Consider the following 19,717-nt stretch of genomic DNA (forward strand, 5'->3'; position numbering starts at 1 on the left):
CTCTCGAATCTTGGACTTCCGATTCAGTAGATGGCGTTGTTGAGCTTTTAGTACTTGTTCCAGCTGGCTATTCAGCTGATCCTTCTTTCTTTATTTATTTCTGAGATTCCGCCTCTTTTAGCCGGGCCCCTCCCCACTCTGTGTGCCTAAAGTTACCTTTAAATAACATAAATGAAAAACATTTTCTGGTCTCAATAAAAGAATAACTTGATATAACCCTTTCTGTATATTAGAAAAGTCTAAGCGAAAATAAAACGAATGTGTTCTATCAGCTAGAGGAAAAGGGCCAGAAACAAAAGCCTGGTTTTTAATTCACATAACATCTAATGTCCTGAGGAAACAAGGACAGATTAATTCTGCTCTGAGAATGCGGCACATGAGGACCTACCATCTGGAGTTCCCACCATGGACTCGGGTGCCCCTGCGGGGTTACTGAGGGCCTCACCGCCCAGCCCTTCCTTGAGGGTAGCATCTGGGATGATAACAGCCATTGAAGCAGCTTGTTTCTTGCATGACAATGATGTCTCTGAAGAGGGAGTGATGGAAGGTGGAGTCCAACGGGGTACAAAGGTTATGCCTTCTTCTTCTAACTGCCGAAGGTAGTATTCAATGATCTCTTTTCCCTTTAAAACAAAACCAATTTTAAGGTGAGTATATATTCAACGTTCAAATTATTCATCTCTCATAAATTTTAAAAACACTTATAAAAACTGAATTGCTACAGAATAAATAGAGAGGAAAAAAGCCAAATGCCTCTGTGTTTTTCTTAATTATTTTACTTCCTCTTCTCCAAAGGTTTAGGAAACACAATCTAAAGAGATGCAATAATTTTTTTTGCCTTCAAACAGTTTTGTTTGTTTTATTGATAAACAATAATTTACATATTTATGGGGTACAGTGTGATGTTTCCATACAGGTATACATTGTATAAAATCAAATCAGGGTATTTAGCATATCCATCACCTGATACATTTATCATTTCTTTGTGGTGAGAACATTCAGAATCCTGTCTTCTAGCTATTTTGAAATATACTATATTGTTAACCACAGTAACCTTACTGTGCAATAGAACACCAGCCACCACGGAAAACATTTTGGAGGTTCCTCAAAACATTAAAAATAGAACTACCATATGATCCATCAATCCTACTACTGGGTATATATCCAAAGGAAATGAAATGAATATGTCAAAGTGTCAAATCTGCACACCCAGGTTCTTTGTAGCATTACTCACAATACCTAAGACAGAAAATCAACCTAAGTGTTCATCAACAGATGAATGAATAAAAAAAAGTGAGGTTGATATACACAATGGAATATTACTCAACATAAAAAGGAATGAAATCCTGTCATTTACAGCGACATGAATGAACCTGGAGGACATTATGTTAAGTGAGACAAGCCAGGCACAGAAGACGAATGCTGCATGTTCTTACTGACATGTGGAAGTTAAAGAAGTTGATATCATAGAAGTAGAGAGTAAACGGTGGTTACCAAAGGCTGGGGAGGGGAGGGACAGGTGGGGACAGAAAGAGACCGGTCAAGGTACGAAGTTACAGTTAGGAGGAATAAGTTCTGGTGTTCTATTACCAGAGTAAGTCTGGTATTTTATTACAGTAGAGATGAAATTTTTGTATGACTAATTTCAAGCACTGAATTACCATACTTGTACACAATATATGCGTTATGTTTCAATCTATGTTTCTCTGAATGGGAAAATTCTTTCGTACACAGCGCCCTGAAAATAAAACACGCCTCTCAAAACCACAATTCCATAAAAATTGATGAGGAGCAGCACAAAAATAAGAGAGTAAGATCTTCCATGGAAGATGAACCTAACAACCCAAGGGTTAGGGACACCTGCAAGCCCACCTGGTAAGAATATCAGTACAATAGTACCTCCCACCAGCAGACCCTAAGGTAGAAACCTGGGGACACTGCAGGCTGGTTGCTGCTGCCTCACCTCAATTCCCACCTTTCCCAGCAATTCCAGGTACAGAATATCACAGCCAGTAACTACATATGCCTCGTAGCCACCCCTGGTCAGTAGTGCTGTCAGAAGCCCTTCTTTGCAAAGACAAGACCCTGGGCACTGGATTAAAACAGTTCTTCTTCAAGTGGCTGGGACTTCCTGACCCATTTCCAGCCTTCCAGAAAGACTGCCAGCTCAGATCATCTTAGAGAGACTCCTGCCCACCCTTTTCCTTTGAATCCCAAAAAAGACTCACTTTTTTGATGTTGCTGGTATATTGTTTCATTGCTATTTTTTCCACTGTACTTTCAAAACCAAAGAAAGATTTAATATCTAAACTTGCAGACTGTTCAAAACAGGTCCAATCTTCATTTTCAGGGTGAACCTGCAGATAAAGAAAAAATATTCCCACTAACTACACTGACAACTGAGAATATCATTTGTTCCTCAGTTAACTGGTAACCAGAGAAACACTTATTTTATTAATAGTGTTACTATTATGAAAAGAGCAGCTGGAAAAATTACAGAGAGGTTCAAGATCATGAAAAGGTCCAAATAATATTTCTAAAACATTCTAAAAATGCCTATAAAAGGAGAACTTCATTTTCATTCTTGGTTCATTCACTCACTAAACATACTCACTGGGCAGTGTCCTCCCTTACTAACAAAACAAAGATCCTTGTCTTATGTTGCTTACAGTCTTATAGGAGAGACAATTAGCCATAAACACAATAGGTAAGAAAATTACATAGCTGTTGGAAGATAATTGCTATGAGGAAAAAAAAAAAAAAAAAAGCCGAGATAAAAGAATTGGGGTTTGGGGACAGCAGACAGCAGGACTGGATTCATTGAGAATGGGACAGCTGAACAAAGTTAGAGGGCAGTAAGACAGTGAGTCAAGCAGAGACCTGGGGAAAAGCAGTCCCGGCAGAGCAGAAGTCCTTCGGGGAAGTAGGCCTCACATCCAGTGAACAACAAAGGCTCGCGCACAATGCAACAGGGAGAACAGAGATGTGGCTGGGAGAGAACATGGAGCCTTAGAAGCCACGGTAAGGACTCTGGACTTTTCCTCCAAGTGGAATGTGGAGACACTAGAGGGTTTTGACCCCAGAGAAGGGACGTGCACTGATGTACTCTAAATGGGTCACTTTGGAGTCAGTGCTGAGGATATACTGTAGGAGGAGAAGGGTAGAAGAAGAGAGACCTAGTAGGAGGTTATTCTAATAATCTGCTAGAAGAAATGGTAAGCCTTGGAAATGGCAAGACTGATAAATGCTTTCGGCTCTAACCTTAAAGGTACATAATATCTTGGTCCTTCAATATATATTTCTAGTGTATTAGAGTGGGACCAGAAAAAATGTGGCATGTTGAAGTAACATTTAAAAACAAATCGAGGTATCCCTTCACTGCCTTAACTTCCACAACAAAGTAATCCATTCTGCAGTAAATCATTCCTGCTGACCTACTGACCCCACTCATCAGAAATGAGTGCAATATCTGCTGAAGAACTGCCCTCTAAGACGAAGAGATGCACAGTTAAAAACGATGACCAAACCATCCTCAGAAGCCGAATGTCCGCACACTCTTATAATCTTTTGCCAAATGACAGATACTCACGGTGTAGCAGCAGTGTTCGTTAATGATGACCCGATTAGAAAACGTTTCATTATGGGCCTCAATGTGCAAAGTACGTTCCCGAGAATTCAGTGAGTTTTTTTGTATAAAATAAACATAATCAACTCCTGCAATCTTTAAAAAAAGAAATAAAGAGAAAAAGAGTTTATTAATAACACCCAACTACAACAGAAGCTATAAGCATAAGTTCATTTTGTCTTCTGGGTAACTGCCTTCAAGACGTTTCCTTTTAGTCACCTTCTTCAACAATCTGGGTGCATCCACATCCAGTTTGCAGCGCCTTTCAATAACATGAATAGCCCCATCTTCACTCTTAAATTCATTCACAGTGTCACTGTCCACGAACATTGGAATCAAAGGACATGTAGGGAACCTCCTTTCATAGGCCTATGAATTACAAAAACAAGAACAAAAACAAGAGGAAGTGAACAAAGACACAATCTGACAGTCTCTCAGTTGACATTCTCCCTGGAACAAAAGCATCTCATAATACATGTCAACAGGCTGCATCATAACTATCTGTCTTTACCTCTGAAGTTTTCCTGAAAAAAGAAAAAGACATTTGATGTCCATGCATTGGAAGACTCAACCTACTAAAGATGTCATTTCTCCCCATATGGTTACACAGGTTTAACATAATTGCTACCAATATTCCAGTAAGATTCTTTTGTAGCTATAGACAAGGTTATTTTAAAATTTATATGGAAGGCCGACCCCGTGGCGCACTCGGGAGAGTGCAGCGCTGGGAGTGCAGCAGCGCTCCTGCCGCGGGTTCAGATCCTGTATAGGGATGGCCGGTGCGCTCACTGGTTGAGCGCGGTGCGGCCAGTCACAAAAAAGACAAAAAAAAAAAATTATATGGATGATTCCCCATACTGGCCAGCCACCAAAAAATAAAGAAAGAAAAATAATAAAAAATAAAATTTACATGGAAAGGCAAAGGAACTAGAATAGCTAAAACAATTTTGACAAAAAAAAAAAAAAAAGAATAAATTGGGACAAATCACTCAACCAGTATTAAGGCTTACTTTACGTAACTACAGTAATCAAGACTGTGTGGTACTGGTAAAGGGACAGACCCATAGATCCACAGATCAACAGGACAGATTAAAAACCCCAGAAATAAACTCAAATAATATGCTCAACTGATTTTTGACAAAAGTGCAAAAGCAATTCAATGGAGGAAGGATAACCTTTTCAACAAATGTCACTGGAGCAACTGCATATCCACAGGCAGAAAAAGAAAAACCCTGACCTAAACCTCACACCTTACATAAAAATTAACTCAAAATGGATCATGGGTGTAAATGCAAAACATAAAACTATAAAACTTTTAGAAAAAAATAGAAAAATGTTGGGACCTAGGTAGGGTTAGGCAAAGAGTTCTTAGACTTGACACCAAAGTCACAATCCATAAAAGGAAAAATAGATAAAATGGACTTCATCAAAATTTAAAACTTTTGCTCGCTAATGACCCTGTTAAGAGGATGGAAAAAATAAGCTTCAAACTGGGAGACAATATTCACAAACCACCTATCTGACAAAGGACTATATCTGGAATACCTTAAAAAAACCTCTCAAAACTCAGCAGCTAATTGCATAATAATGTAAATATAGTTAACAATCATTAAATAAAATTGATAGGAGGCTGCTGTTGGTTTGGACTGAGCTCTTGCACTGGGACCAACAGACCAAACCAAAATGGAGTTATTTGTGAAGTTCCAAGTCACCAAGACAAAACTAAGTGGTTTATCCAAACTTCAAAGCAATTGAAAGCCAAATCCCCTAGCAGGCCAGTTTTAGCTGGCATGATAAGGGAGTTCCCTCTGTTTTCACCTTTACAAGAAAAGTAACTTTGAAACGACCAATCTGCTTTTTGTTCTGTTTCTGCTTTCCTCAGCCCTCTCTCTTCCATCTATAAAGCCAAACTCCTCTGGCTCAGCTCATGGGAACACTCATTCTATTTTACACAATGATTGCCAGCTGCCAAAAAAAAAAAGTTTACACAATGAGGTGTTGCCTGATTCTAGAATCACAAATAAAAGCCAATTAGGGCTGGCCAGTTAGCTCGGTTCAGATCCCCACACTGGCCAGCCGCCAAAAAAATTAAGAAAAGAAAAACGATTAGGATGTTTAAACTAAACTGGCTGTAATTTTGTCTTCTGACCGAACTTAAAAATGATGAATATGGTAAACTTTATGTTATGTATTTTTACCACAATTAAAAAAAAAAAAAAACCTCAACAGTTAAAAATAATCCAATGAGAATATGGGCAAAAGACAGGAACAGACATTCCACCAAAGAGGATATACAGACAACAAATAAGCACAAAATGCCCATTAGAGAAACAGATTATTAGGTGCCTGCATTAGACCGTTTTAAAAATACCCACAACATCCTTTGAATTCCTTAAATACAGTGGTCAGCATGAGGCATTACCCACACAGCCCAGGCTTGAATTTAAACCACACTGAAAACTTTCCACTCTGCATAAAATTATCTATCCATGTGGACTCACATGTGCAGAGACATTCACTTTTACCTTGGTACGCCCAACCAGATGGCATTTGTGGTATCCCAGCTGAGAAGCAGCTAAGGAGCAGCTAATGCAGGGCTTCGGTCCCTCCCTCTACAAAGCTCTGCAGGTGTGAACAGTGGAGTAAGCACCTCCCTTACTCCACGTTCTCTTCCAAGTCCTATCACTCTGCTACTAAACGCATTATTCAGCCACAGGGCACAGACCAAGTCCTACTTCTTTTTATCATCAGGAGAATAAGGACTTCAATGCCTAAAAGAGTTATTTTTCAATAAATATTTTTTGCATTGTGGAGTAAAAAACTTACTAAATAAACAAATGGATCAGCCTTTTGTTTCTGTGCTCACTTACCTTGACCAGTCTTTCAGAGATACATAAAGTCAATGAACTCTGCCTTCTGGCAGCATATGAAAGGGTATGGAAAAGGAAGGTTTTTCTGGAGGGTTATGAAAAAGGAAGACTGCAAAAAGTCGATATAACTTTAGTTCCTGGAATTGCTTATAGATACCAATACTCTAGTTTTTCAGCATGAACTACAACCTATAAAGTTTCTGCAAAACGGTTTTTTTTTCTTTTTTGTCTTTTTCCGTGTCCGGCAACGGATCGCAACCCTCAGTGTCACCCCCGTACCGGACTGGGACCGGCAACGGGATCGCAACCCTCGGTGTCGCCCCCGTGCCTCGCTCAGCCAGTGAGCGGGAACCGTTCTGTATGTGGGATCCGAACCCTCGGCGGGAGCGCCGCTGCACTTCCCAAGCAGCGCACTATAGCAGTGCGCCACCGGGCCGGCCCTCTGCAAAATGTTTTTTAAGCAGCCCCTGAAAAATGGAAGCATTCTAATTTTATTAAAAACATTAATATGTCTTGGCTCTATCCATTGAAAGGCCCTAGAAGCAATGATACCTCAGTAGCAATGAGCAAACTTGGCATCCAGATCTTGGTTTTTGTTTGTTTTTTTACATATATAAATAAGTTACACAGATCTTGGTTTCTAAATACCATTCCCCACTTGGAGAAATGGCTGATTACAAGACGGGAGCAAGGAAATGTCAAGGTGAATTAGAAACATTTCTTACCAGAAAGTGAGGGAGTAATCAAAGGCTGATGGGGACATGTCCAAAGGACATGGTTAATACCCTGAAGGGGCTCCACTCACCAATTCTGGGATAAACTGAGAACCAGAAAGAAAAAAGATGGCAAAGCATTATAAACCATATAGTGTTACTCAAGAAAAAGGGGCGGGGAAGGAAATTTTACAGAAAAAAATGTCATCTAATAAACGCAGAAGGAATGACAGATTTAGAAAATCACCATTTTGCAACCACCAATATACAATAACTGATTCACGCAAGGATCATCAATGGTCAGAAGAGACAGAGTCTCAAATTATCATCCTGCAGATTACTAGTTGACAAAGGGACAAAGGTGCCTTTATAAAGGAAAGATCTAGTCGGCACCACCTTAACCAAAGGATTGAATTTGGGACCAATAATGGGACAGTCTGACAATATGATGTGATACAATGGAAATATACATGACTTATATTGTCCTCTGTAGTCGTCGTAACAAAAATGGTTAAGCTGAAGCTAATCATGAGGAAGTCACCAGACAAATCCAAATTATAGAACTTTCTACAAAACAACCAGCCTGGACTCTTAAAGAAAAAACTGTTCCGTGTCGTGAAAGATAAACAACAAAAGCTGGGAACTGTCTAGAATAATGGCATCTAGAGAAACAAGACTACCAAATGCAATGCTGCATTAGCTTGTGGATTAGAATAAAAATAGCTAAAGAGAACATGTGGGGAACAATGAGGAAGTATGACCTTGCATTACATATTAAGTAATTTTACTCTTATCAGTGTTAAATTCCTTGGTCATGATAATGATCACAGTTATGCAGAAGAATATCTAATCTCAGGCAATAATACATTCTTTAGTATTTAGATCAAGTGTTATGACATACACTACTTACCTTCAAATGTTTCTACAAAATAAATGTGAGTGCATGTGTGTGAAAGAGAGAGAGATAAAGCAACGTGTTGATTTTTCTAGGCGAAATGTATACAGGTATTCACTGTGCTTTTCTATCAACTTTTTTAAAATGGAAATTTCTCAAAATAAAAAGTTGGAGAACACATCAATAAGAAAAAGGCAGCTTGGGGGAAACAAGTCCACATGTAAATTAAAAAGTGTTTTTATACATGAAAATTTATACATATTTTAGGTTCGCCCAAAGCTCTAGCTCAAGGTGGAAGCAGGCCAGGTATGCAGGATAACACGCACCAGGTGACTTCTCATGAGGGCTTCCCTACCCAGTCCAGCTCACCGGGGCTCTGAGGAGAGAGGCAGGCTCAGAGCGCTTGAGTTTTTCAAAAGAAGCCAGCAATCCAGATTTTTAAGTGACGCTTCCTTATTTTTAAAACCCTGTTTGGGCCAAACAGCCCACCCACATCAGTAGGCCATTAATTTTTATCTCTGCACTAAGAGAACCTGGGAAGAACCCCATTTCCAACTCTCACTGGGTTCCTGTCACTGTGCCAGAAGAGCAGCAGTAAATTCTAAATGTGCTATTTTTTCGCAAACTACCTGCCATATCAACTAGCCAATTCCTAATCACACTCAACATTTATCAAACAGAAAACTCAGGAAAGGCTGAACAAAATGAACTCTTCCAGAAGTCATTTCTTCATAGAGGGGGAAATGTTCTTTAATGTCGTCTTCTTTTTAAAAGAAAAATTACTTTTGTAAGAGAAATTAACTATTGCAAACATTTGCTCACTGTCTTTGTTTAACATAGCAACTGTTTCAATAATAAAAACAAAACTAGGGCATACCAACTCGCCCTGAAAGGAAGCTGCCTCTGCATAACCCTGCCTCCTCCTCCCTTCCCACACCCACTCAGCCTCTCTCAAAGACCATTTCTGAGCCTGCAATTTGGAAGCTTGGCAACAGTACTTCCAGTTTTTAACCAACCTTTGAATACAACTTTGACATATTAAAAGCTAGTACTGTGCTAAAGAAAATCATATTTTAGTGAAGGCATTTCAACTTGAGAATTAATGAGCTGAATGCTGTGCTCTACCAGGAAAACCCATTTAAAAGAAATTCCATTTAAAGAAGCCTACCTTTCAACTGAACTGTGATCATATCCAATTTAGCCAACAAACCATGCCAGCTGTTTTCTGTGTAACTGGGATATTCTACGGCACTAGAGATAACCATCAAACTCACTTATAAAAAGATCAGGTTTTATCCTGGAAAGAATAAGTAAATGAAAAAACTATGTCTTAAGTCTCTCAGAAGCTGCCAGTGCTCATAGAAACAAATATTCAACATATCAAGAAAATGTGGCAAATTGACCAAAGTCCCTCAGATTCTAACTCTATAATTCACTAACTATAAAAATAACATACCTACAGAGGGCCAACCATACACAGGCCCTATACTAAGGATTCCAGAAACATGAACATGGAAGACACAGGAACATGCTTCTTTAGAGGGGTAGGGTATAAAAACGTCTAACTGTAGACAACAACAGACAAGACTGAGGAGGAGGCGCTTACCAACTAATGAACTCTATTAACAATAAACTGCCTAAGATATGCGGGGAAATCACCACAAACCGGGATGGTTAAAGAAGCTTTACTGGGCCGGCCCGTGGCTCACTCGGTAGAGTGCGGTGCTAATAACACCAAGGCCACGGGTTCGGATCCCACATACGGATGGCCGGTTCGCTCACTGGCTGAGCGCGGTGCTGACAACACCAAGTCAAGGGTTAAGATCCCCTTACCGGTCATCTTTAAAAAAAAATAAATAAATAAATAATATAAAATATAAAATAAAATAAAATAAATTTAAAAATTAAATTAAATTAAAAAATAAATAAATAAAATAAAATAAAATAAAATCCACATCTTCTCTTAGGAAACAGCACATCAACTCAAGGTACTCGTGCCGACTGGGGTACTGGGCCTGCATGAAGGCAAGGTCGTTACATCCCATGAATGTCCATGTCTCCTACACTTAATCAGCACTGAATTCTGCCTCTGCCACCTTCCCTCTACCAGACCTTTATTACACACATGACTTTATTATAGCAGGCAACAGCGACACAATTCTAAAGGACCTGGGAAAAGTGCCCACAAAATTAAAAGACTTCACATGTAAAAAGTTTTAATTCCACAGAGGTCACAAATATGACTTATCCATGTTATAATATTTTTAAATAGTGCCCTAAAAAACCCACAAAACCCCACACAGTAGTAGGTTTTTCTTCTGACCTCTTAAAATAATCAGGTTAGTGATACCCAAACTGTGCCTGACTCTATTCTGAAAGACAGTGTTCTTGCAGATCTGATTGGCAAGTGGGATGGGAATGCTCTGAACCAAAATTATTGTCTCTTCCTAAAGAGCAAGAGAAATTGGTACTAAATACAGTTCTATCCATTTTAAGATTTTTCTGCTATAAATTTTCCTAATCCTTTGGGTCCTAGAAACAAGGGCTAGTACATAACCCCCTCTCCCCACCAAAAAAAAAAAATTCAGCAAAGAAACAAAGGAGGGTGTACAAAGGAGCAGCAGGCCAACGCTAGCAAAGAACTGGGACATCACCTGAAAAGCATGATTGGACAGCTCTGTGCCACGCCCCCTCCCCCCCCCAACACACACAGTGAACTTGTGGTTGTGATTCTATACTGCACATATGACTGTTGTGTGTCCTATCAAAATTGTTCCTGGTTCATAAGAGAGTACTAAGTATATATGAACATTTCACAGCATTCAGGAATGGGGTACCATGGTTTCTAAGTATTTGAACCATTGCTATAAGCACAAAACAAGCATGAAAACAAAGAATTAGGATAAAAAGAAAAATTATCATCTAAATGTACTTAAAAATTAGCATATTTACATTTGGCTAAAGGAAGCCTACATTCAGATCTTGCTTTAGATATAATGTATAACAGGAAGACAGTTTCAGATATGCCATAACTAACTGGTTAAAGACAATCATATGAGGACTATTCCTTCTCTCCTTGCTGAACCAAACACATATGCAACTAACTGTACAGCTAAAATCTTGGTTTAACAAGTTCTTCTAGAATACTTTATCTTTTTTTTTTTTTTTTTTTTTTAAAGATGACCGGTAAGGGGATCTTAACCCTTGACTTGGTGTTGTCAGCACCACACTCTCCCAAGTGAGCTAACCGGCCATGCCTATATAGGGATCCGAACCCGTGGCCTTGGTGTTATCAGCACCGCACTCTCCTGAGTGAGCCACAGGCTGGCCCCTAGAATACTTTATCTTAAAGTACATGTATTAGAGTGAACAGGACTGAAGCCATGTTGGAACCTAAAACTGCATGGGCTCTAAAAGATTTTATTATTTATTTATTATTATTTTTTTAAAGATGACTGGTAAGGGGATCTTAACCCTTGGCTTGGTGTTGTCAGCACCACGCTCTCCCAAGTGAGCTAACCAGCCATCCGTATATAGGGATCCAAACCCTTGGCCTTGGTTTTGTCAGCACCACACTCTCCCAAGTAAGCCATGGGCCGGCCCTTCTAAAAGATTTTAAAAGAACAGTTTTTTTCTTGGCATGCATTTCTCTGACTTCTCTCTTTTCCCATGGTTATTTGATATTTTGAATTTTGGGTTATGGAGTAAGATAACATTCTTTACATGAATGTAAAGTTGTTTTCCAGGCAGCCTAGAGTTGCAAACTTGCCAGCAGGCATGTAGTATCCAGACCTTGGGAAATCAAGGGAGACAATCAGTAAAGCTGTGCTGACCCCACTCCTCCAGCAGGACCCTGAGATAACAGCAGGGACAGGAACAGAAACCAGATGGAGCCTTGGTGCGACCTTGCTACTGGCTCCTTGCATGAAGCCCCGGTGGCTCATGTCTCCCTCCCTTCTGCTTTCATTTCCCACATTCCATTCCCTCAACCCCTCTTTAAAAGATCCTCAGTAGGACTGGAGGGTTAGTTCAGTTGGTTAGAGCACGGCTTTGTAACACCAAGGTCACTGGTTCGGTCCCTGTAGATATACACACACACAAAACAAAAACAAAAAACAAAACCCCTCAGTAAACCTGAGTCTTGGAGATGGCTTTAGTCTGGCCATCCTCCTCCAGGTTTACTGGAGAGATGTGTTAGCCCAACATCTCTCCTCAGGTCACTGGTATTCCTGAATAAAAGCTGACTTCCATTTTCACCAACATTTGACTTTTAAGTGATTTCTTTTTAAAAGGGGCAGGAAGCCAAACTTGGGCCGGGTAACAAATTTTGGCAAGCTGAGTCAGGAGCTGAGCAGCCCTGGTATCACTTGTATTCCTCTTCAAGAATTTCCAGGCAAGACCACCTGGAAACTTTTGTTAACATTATTTAATAGACTGACATAGAGTTAATGAACTTTCGAGTAAAATTATAAATATAATCTAGTGTGCTTGATTAAATGCACTTCTCCATTTTAATTTAAATTAGAAAAATAATGCCCATACTTGTTCAACTTTCTGTTATACTTCTGAAAGATCTCAAGATTGATATCTCAGCCTATAGCTTGGGGACTCCATGCTTTAAATCTGCTTACTGTCCCGGAGATAATCATTTAAGACATTTCTGACTGGCTTATCTAGGTACATTTGTCCTTATGCACTGTCACGTGGTGCTCTGTGTCAGTGGGTTCACGGCACCCTTGGTGTCAGTAACCTGCACAGTATCTCAAGGCCAAAAGAAATACCATTTATTAGGTTGACAGGTCTAAACAACTTAAAAAGCATTTGTGTCCTAATAACTTAGTAACCATTTGAAAAAACAATACACTTAAGCTGAAGGAAAAAATGTTTTTGTTTCATTCTTAACCAGAATTATTTATAAGGATGTGTAATAGTAGATATATAACATTATGCATTTGTCAAAACCCACAGACATGTACAACACAAAGAATGAATCCAGATATAAACTAACATTATCAATATTGGTTCATCAACTATAACAATCATACCATATGAGATGATAATGATAGGGGAAACTGAAATAGGGAAGTAGGGAGTATACGGAAACTATATTATCTGCTGAATTTTCTGTAAGCCTAAAATTGCTCTAAAAACCAAAATCTATTAAGTATATAAAAAAAAAAGATATCAAGTAATATCTTGGACAAAGGCAAAGACCTATTAACTGTGCTAGAAGAAAACAAGAAGAAAAAGACAAACTTCTTTTAAGAAGAACCTAGAGAAATTCACAACACCATTTATTCGACATACATTCCCTTCCCCACGATAGGCACAGTGCTGAGGATGCACGAACATACGACAAGGACCCTACCCATGAAGAGCTTCCACCCAGGGGAGAAACAAGTCAGAATAGATTACCAAACCAAGAAGTACTCACTGAGAGTCTACTGTATGTGCTATAATCAGTTACACAAAGATTAATGCATTCAATAGCTCCGAATCAGTGTTTCTCCCCACATTAAAATGAGAAAATGGAGACAGAGAGAAGTGAAGTAATTCCAAGGATTAGAACCCAATCTGTCCCACTGCAGATAGTCAGCATTATATTTCAGAGCACAGGCTTTAGGAGAGGAAGACCTGACTTCAAATCCCAGTTCCACCATTAGAAGCAGTCCCTGGGAAGCTTATTTAATTTCACTGAGCTTCAGTTTCTTGATCTTCAATTCACGGCACCACTGAAACACTGAATAAGAAAATGTGAAGTGTTTAGCAGGCCCTGCAGAGAACAAATACAATACTCACTAATGTGGCTATCGTTCCATGATGCACATGGACTTCTCAAGAGGAAAGTTATTGAATACAAAGACACATCAGTCCTAAAGTCCATCTGGGCTATGCACAAAATGAGGGAAAACTTTCTAAAGCAAACAGCTTAAAAAAAACTAAAAATTTTCATTTGACATTTTCTTTTCTACTATACTCTGAAAACGAACAAAATAATATCTATGTGTTCACCAAACTAAAATGATAATGATCTCCCCCATGGCCCTAAAAACACAAGATGTAAACCTCATGAGGCTTTGCTGGAAACCAGTTATTTTAAGTTTATAATCAGCCAACCAAAAAAAAGATCGAGGTATAAATAATAGCATATAGGTCTCCTTCCTTCTATAAGGAAAAGAAAAGGTCAACAGAAGATAGAAAAATGAACTTATTTCAGTTTAGGCACGGAGAGTAAAATATTCCCTTTATAATACGAATATCAGAAATATATTAATTTAGTTAGTTATCTAATTCATTAATTAGCTAAGTATATGATATTCAGTTGCCAGAAGCAGAAAACATGGCTCTGAAGATAAATGTGACTCAAGTTGGGAAGAGAGCTTCCATAGAATAAACAGGGAAGGGGCACTAAACAACAGGATGTTCCCTGACAAAGCTTCCAGTTACAGGGAGCCCTGCATCACACTTAATGCTAATGGGATGAACACTTTCACAGAATGAAGAAACACAGTTTACTTGGAAGAGAAAGAACTCACGTCTGGAAATAAATCACTCAGCTCCATTGTGGCCTGAATAAATGTAAACATTAGACTGTTGCTCCCACAGTCCTGGGAGAGTCATCTACTGTTCTCAGGACAAAAGCCTGCTCTGAACAATCTTGCACAATTATCTACCAAAGATCTGATACCACACCAGCACTTATGTCCTCAGGCTGACTACTTTAAACTCAGGCATCCCTAGCAACTTTCCATTCACTCCCCTATAACCACCCCCACCCAACCAACTATCAGGTATGTGACTCAACTATCCAAGTGTCCTTTCCCTCCGCTCCTCCAGCACTGTCATTTTAGAACTAATATAAACCAGGAGGCATATGGTAGTAAATTAGAGCTTAGGCTCTTATGCCAACAGTCCTTGATTTGAATCCCAGCTGTACCATCTAGAAGCAACAAACTCCTGTTCAATGGCGTTCTTCACAGAAATAGAAAAAACGACCTTAAAATTTGTACGGAACCACAAAAGACCCCGTATAGCAAAAGCAATCTTGAATAAAAAGAACAAAGCTGGAGGCATCACACTTCCAGACTTCAAAATATAGTATAGAGCTATAGTAACCAAAACAGCATGGTACCGGTATAAAAACAGACAAACTGACCTATGGTACAGGATAGAGAGCCCAGAAATAAACCCACACATTTACAGCCAAGTAATTTTCAGCAAAGGTGCCAAAAATATACAATGGGGAAAGGACAGCCCCTTCAATAAATGGTGCTGGGAAAACTGGATATCCACATGCAGAAGATTGAAACTAGACCCCTATCTCTCACCATACACAAAAATCAACTCAAAATGCATCAAAGACCTAAATTTAAGATCCCAAACAATAAAACTACTAGAAGAAACAGGGGAAATGCTACATGAAATGGGAGCAGGCAATACTTTTTTGAGTGAGACTACAAAGGCACAGGCGACTTAAGCGAAAGTACATAAATGGGACTACATCAAACTAGAAAGCTTCTGCACAGCAAGGGCCACTGTCAACAAAGTGAAGAGACAACTACAGAATGGGAGAAAATGTCTGCAAACCACACATCAGACAAGGAACTAATATCCAGAATATATAAGGAACTCAACAGTAAAAAAACAAATAACCCGGGCCCGCCTGTGGCTCACTCGGTAGAGTGCGGTGCTGATAACACCAAGGCCACGGGTTCGGATCCCATATAGGGATGGCCGGTTCGCTCACTGGCTGAGCGTGGTGCTGACAACACCAAGTCGAGGGTTAAGATCCCCTTACCGGTCATCTTTTAAAAAAAAAAAAACAAATAACCCAATTTCAAAAAATGGGCAAAGGACTTGAAGAGACATTTCTTAAAAGAAGATATACAAATGGCCAACATGCACATGAAAACATGCTCAACATCACTAAATCATCAGGGAAATGCAAATTAAAACCACAATGAGATATCATCTCATGCCAGTTAGAATGGCTATTATCAACAAGACAAAAAATAACAAATGCTGGCTATGATGCAAAGAAAAAGGAACAGTCCTATGTTGCTGGAGGGAGTGTAAACTGGTACAGCTGTCGTAGAAAACAGTATGGAGATTCCTTGGAGAACTAAAATTAGACCTACCCACCACCCAGCTATCTGACTACTGTAGTGGACTGAGTTATATCCCCCCCAAGCTCACTGAAGCTTGAATTGTGCCCCCCATGTTTCATATGTTAGAAACTTAGCCCTCATGGTGACTGTTAAGAGGGTGGGAATCCTATTATGGTAATTGAAAGGTGGAGCCTTGAAGAGGTGATTAGATTGTAGGACCGTGCAGTAGTGAATGGATTAAACATGGTGGTCAGGGGCGTGGTTCTGAACATTTTAAAAGAAGAGAGAGGAGAGTCTGCCTCTCTCTCTGCTTCCACCATCTTGCAATGTGAGACCCCTGGGTCACTGTCACCACCACCAGATGGACTTTGAACTTCCCAGCCTCAGAAACTATAAGCAATAAATTTTGTTTTCTTTATAAATCTCCTAGTTCCAGGTATTTTGTTATAAGCAACAGAAACAGACTAACACACACTCAAAAGAAGTGAAATCTAAATATCAAAAAGACACCTGTACTCCCACATTCATCATAATAGCACTATTCACAATAGCCAAGAGATAGAATCAACCTAAATGTTCATCAATGGATGAATAGATTAAAAAACTATGGTACATATAAACAATGGAATACTACTCAGCTATTTAAAAAAACGATTTCCTATTATTTGCAGCAAAATGGATGGAAGTGGAAACCATCATGTTAAGTGAAGTAACTCAGGCACAAAAAGACAAATAACACATTACATCACTCATATGTGGAATCTAAAAAAAAAAAGTGGTTCTTGGGCAGGCCCGTGGCTCACTCGGGAGAGTGCGGTACTGATAACACCAAGGCCCTGGGTTCGGATCCCATATAGGGGTGGCCGGTTGGCTCATCGGGTGAGCGTGGTGCTGATAACACCAAGTCAAGGGTTAAGATCCCCTTACCGGTCATCTTTTTAAAAAATAAAAAATAAAATAAAATAAAAAGTGGTTCTCATAGAAGTAGAGAGTAGAATAATGGTTACATTGGGGCTGGGGAGAAGGAAGAAAGGTGGTGCAGTAACAGGTACAAAACTATGCTATCTATCCTAAGTGAATCATTGTGGAGTATGTACATGTATTGAGACAACACACTATACCCCACGAATATGTACAAATAAATGTTAAAATGTAAAAAAGAAAGAAAGCCTGGGAGGCACCAACATTTCAGCAATGGGGAAAAAGTTTTACTGCCCAGCAGGGAACCCAATCAGAGCAGACAGATCAGGGGGAAAGGAGGTTGGGGGAAGAGGAATGGGGAGGACTTAAAAAGCAAAGACTGCAATCTGGCCCATCAGAAATTAGGGAAGCCAAGTGTCTGAGCACTGCTGGCTGCCTGTCTCGAGGCACCACATCAACAGGCTAGGCAACCAGGTCAGGGATGGTCATTTGGCAAGCAGTTTCAACCTGTTTCCTCATTTGTAAAGTGGGATAAAAGGGATTACCCACAAAGTAAGTAGGAGCAATAAATGAGATATTGGCACAGAAGCACCCCCTTAATGTTAGCTATTGCTCTTAGACATTTTATATAGACATTTTATATGTTCTTTAAGTGTTTTGCAAATGGTGATTCAATGGTAGGATACCTGCCTGCCACACGGGAGCCCAGGCTCAAATCCAGGCCAACCAACATTGTCTTCTAATTGAACTGTCCGCTTGTTGAGAGCAGAGCCCATGGGGACGGTTCTGCTTCCTGCTGTGTGCTCAAGACCTAGCACAACTGAATGAGCTACACAGTCCCCTCCAGAAAATAACAAGACCCTAGAGAGCAGAGCCTGTTTTAGAGTCATTTCCCATCCCTCATCACACACAGCCCTGCTCTGCTTCCCTGGTACGTGACTTGTATTCTCAAACTAAATTGCTCTTAAAGTTTTAGACTTCTAGTTGCGTTTGAAGATTTTTAACATCATTCACAAAGCACTCTAAAATGTCCTTCCTGAAACAGAAAACATGACCATGAGAATCCACAAACACAAAGACTTTTTTTAACCTTTCCACTATGCAGTGAAAAAGCAGTCGAAATGCATACGTTGTGGTGCACTGCACGGCACTGAATTTCCACAGATCTAAGTTACACCCAGAAGTTGAAGACATTCCTATACCCATTTTCTTCCTTTTTCAACCTAACCATTTAATATTACCCTCAACTGAAATGACTGTCAAAGGACTATCATTACTGATTGATTCACTGCATAGAAGGGCTGCCCATGAGTATTTAAAGATACTTGAGCCAACTAGCCACTCATACTAAACATAGATATAAGCAAGAACGTTTATTCCCCTCTCCCTCTTTTTTTCGTGACTGGCAACAGATCGCAACCCTCGGTGTCGCGCCCGCACCTCGCTCAGCCAGTGAGCAGCCGGTCTGTATGTGGGATCCGAACCTTCGGCAGGAGCTCCGCCGCACTCTCAAGGGGCGCACTGTAGCAGTGCGCCACCGGGCCGGCCCTCCCCTCTCCCTCTTAACCTCTTGTTTTCAACCACCGGTTGGGTTTCGAACAAAACCCAATTTAAGAACCTGGCTGATTTGGATTCACGCAAGTGTAGCAAAATCTCTATGACTCAGAGAAATCACTCACCAAACTTAAGTAATGTACAAACTGCTTTTTTTTTTTTTTTGGTGGTTTCCTCTTTATTGATGTGCCTCCTACCTCCCCCCCACAATTTCAGTCTCTTCCATCTACCCCCAAAAAAGAAAGTAGTGAAAGGAAGGGATTGTTGGGGTTCTGAGCCCCTTGGGCAATTAGAAAGGGAACAGAAACCAAAACAATCACTGGATGTGACCAAGATTGACAATCAAGAAGTCTAAAGCAGAGTGGGAAAGGCCAGCAGAGAAAGGGGAAGAAAGGAGAAAGGAGAGATACAAGAGGCCATTTCCACCATCACCCCTCCTAATAAGAGGGAATGGGAGAAAACCTCAAACATTAAGAAGTGTAGGTCCTGAAGAAGGGAGGTGGTGTTTGAGCCTGAAGGAGGAGGAGGAAGTCAAGGAAGGGGGCCACCTCTCTCTTCGTAGAATGAGACCCTCCCCCCCACCTCAGGGGCAGCAGCTTCACAGACCGTAGACACTTTCATCACTATAAGCAATGTATAGAAAGAAGTCTTCTTCGTGGTGTTCCTGGTACAGTTGACCCATCGTGGCACTGGTGGGTGGAATGACATTGTTGACAAAGAAAAACAAGGCATCCTCAGCTCGGAGATGAATTCGCTTCCGGATCAAGAAGTAGAACTGACCAACTGTGAGATCAGAAGGCACCAGGTATTTCTTTTTGTCCAGGTCTCCTATCCGAGCTTTGGGAGCTTTTTCTACTATCACCGGGACCCGGTCTGGATATTTCTTTCGGATCTTCTCGCCCTCAGAGCGGCGCTTCTCGAACGGATGCTCCTCTTTGTACACGAACTTCATCCTCCCGGGAACCGGGCTGGACCGGGCTGGGCTGAGGTAACCCGGGGGGGCCGGGACAGGGGGCGGCGGCGGCGACGGC

The 19,717-nt window shown here is 40.3% G+C and overlaps 2 protein-coding genes across 4 annotated transcripts in view; both read right to left on the reverse strand.

Annotated features, from left to right (window-relative positions):
- SEC14L1 (SEC14-like 1 (S. cerevisiae)) overlaps positions 1–19,717 on the reverse strand; it is a 96,855-nt gene that overhangs the window by 23,785 nt on the left and 53,353 nt on the right. For all 3 annotated transcript variants that reach the window (XR_551988.1, XM_008592166.1, XM_008592167.1), the window contains exons 3-6: positions 3,845–3,994; positions 3,590–3,721; positions 2,229–2,357; positions 389–623 (exon numbers count right to left, since the gene is read on the reverse strand). Coding sequence is in view for 2 of the 3 variants with exons in the window: in XM_008592166.1 (XP_008590388.1) it covers positions 389–623; positions 2,229–2,357; positions 3,590–3,721; positions 3,845–3,994 (646 nt within the window). In the remaining variant the exon portion in view is untranslated. The remainder of the gene's footprint in view (positions 1–388; positions 624–2,228; positions 2,358–3,589; positions 3,722–3,844; positions 3,995–19,717) is intronic.
- On the reverse strand, positions 18,837–19,706 carry LOC103607690 (gamma-aminobutyric acid receptor-associated protein). The gene has a single exon (XM_008592165.1). The coding sequence runs from the start codon at positions 19,636–19,638 to the stop codon at positions 19,285–19,287; it is 354 nt and encodes a 117-aa protein (XP_008590387.1). The 5' UTR covers positions 19,639–19,706; the 3' UTR covers positions 18,837–19,284.

The sequence above is a fragment of the Galeopterus variegatus genome, unplaced genomic scaffold, assembly GCF_000696425.1.
Source record: "Galeopterus variegatus unplaced genomic scaffold, G_variegatus-3.0.2 Scaffold7631, whole genome shotgun sequence".
NCBI lineage: Eukaryota > Metazoa > Chordata > Mammalia > Dermoptera > Cynocephalidae > Galeopterus > Galeopterus variegatus.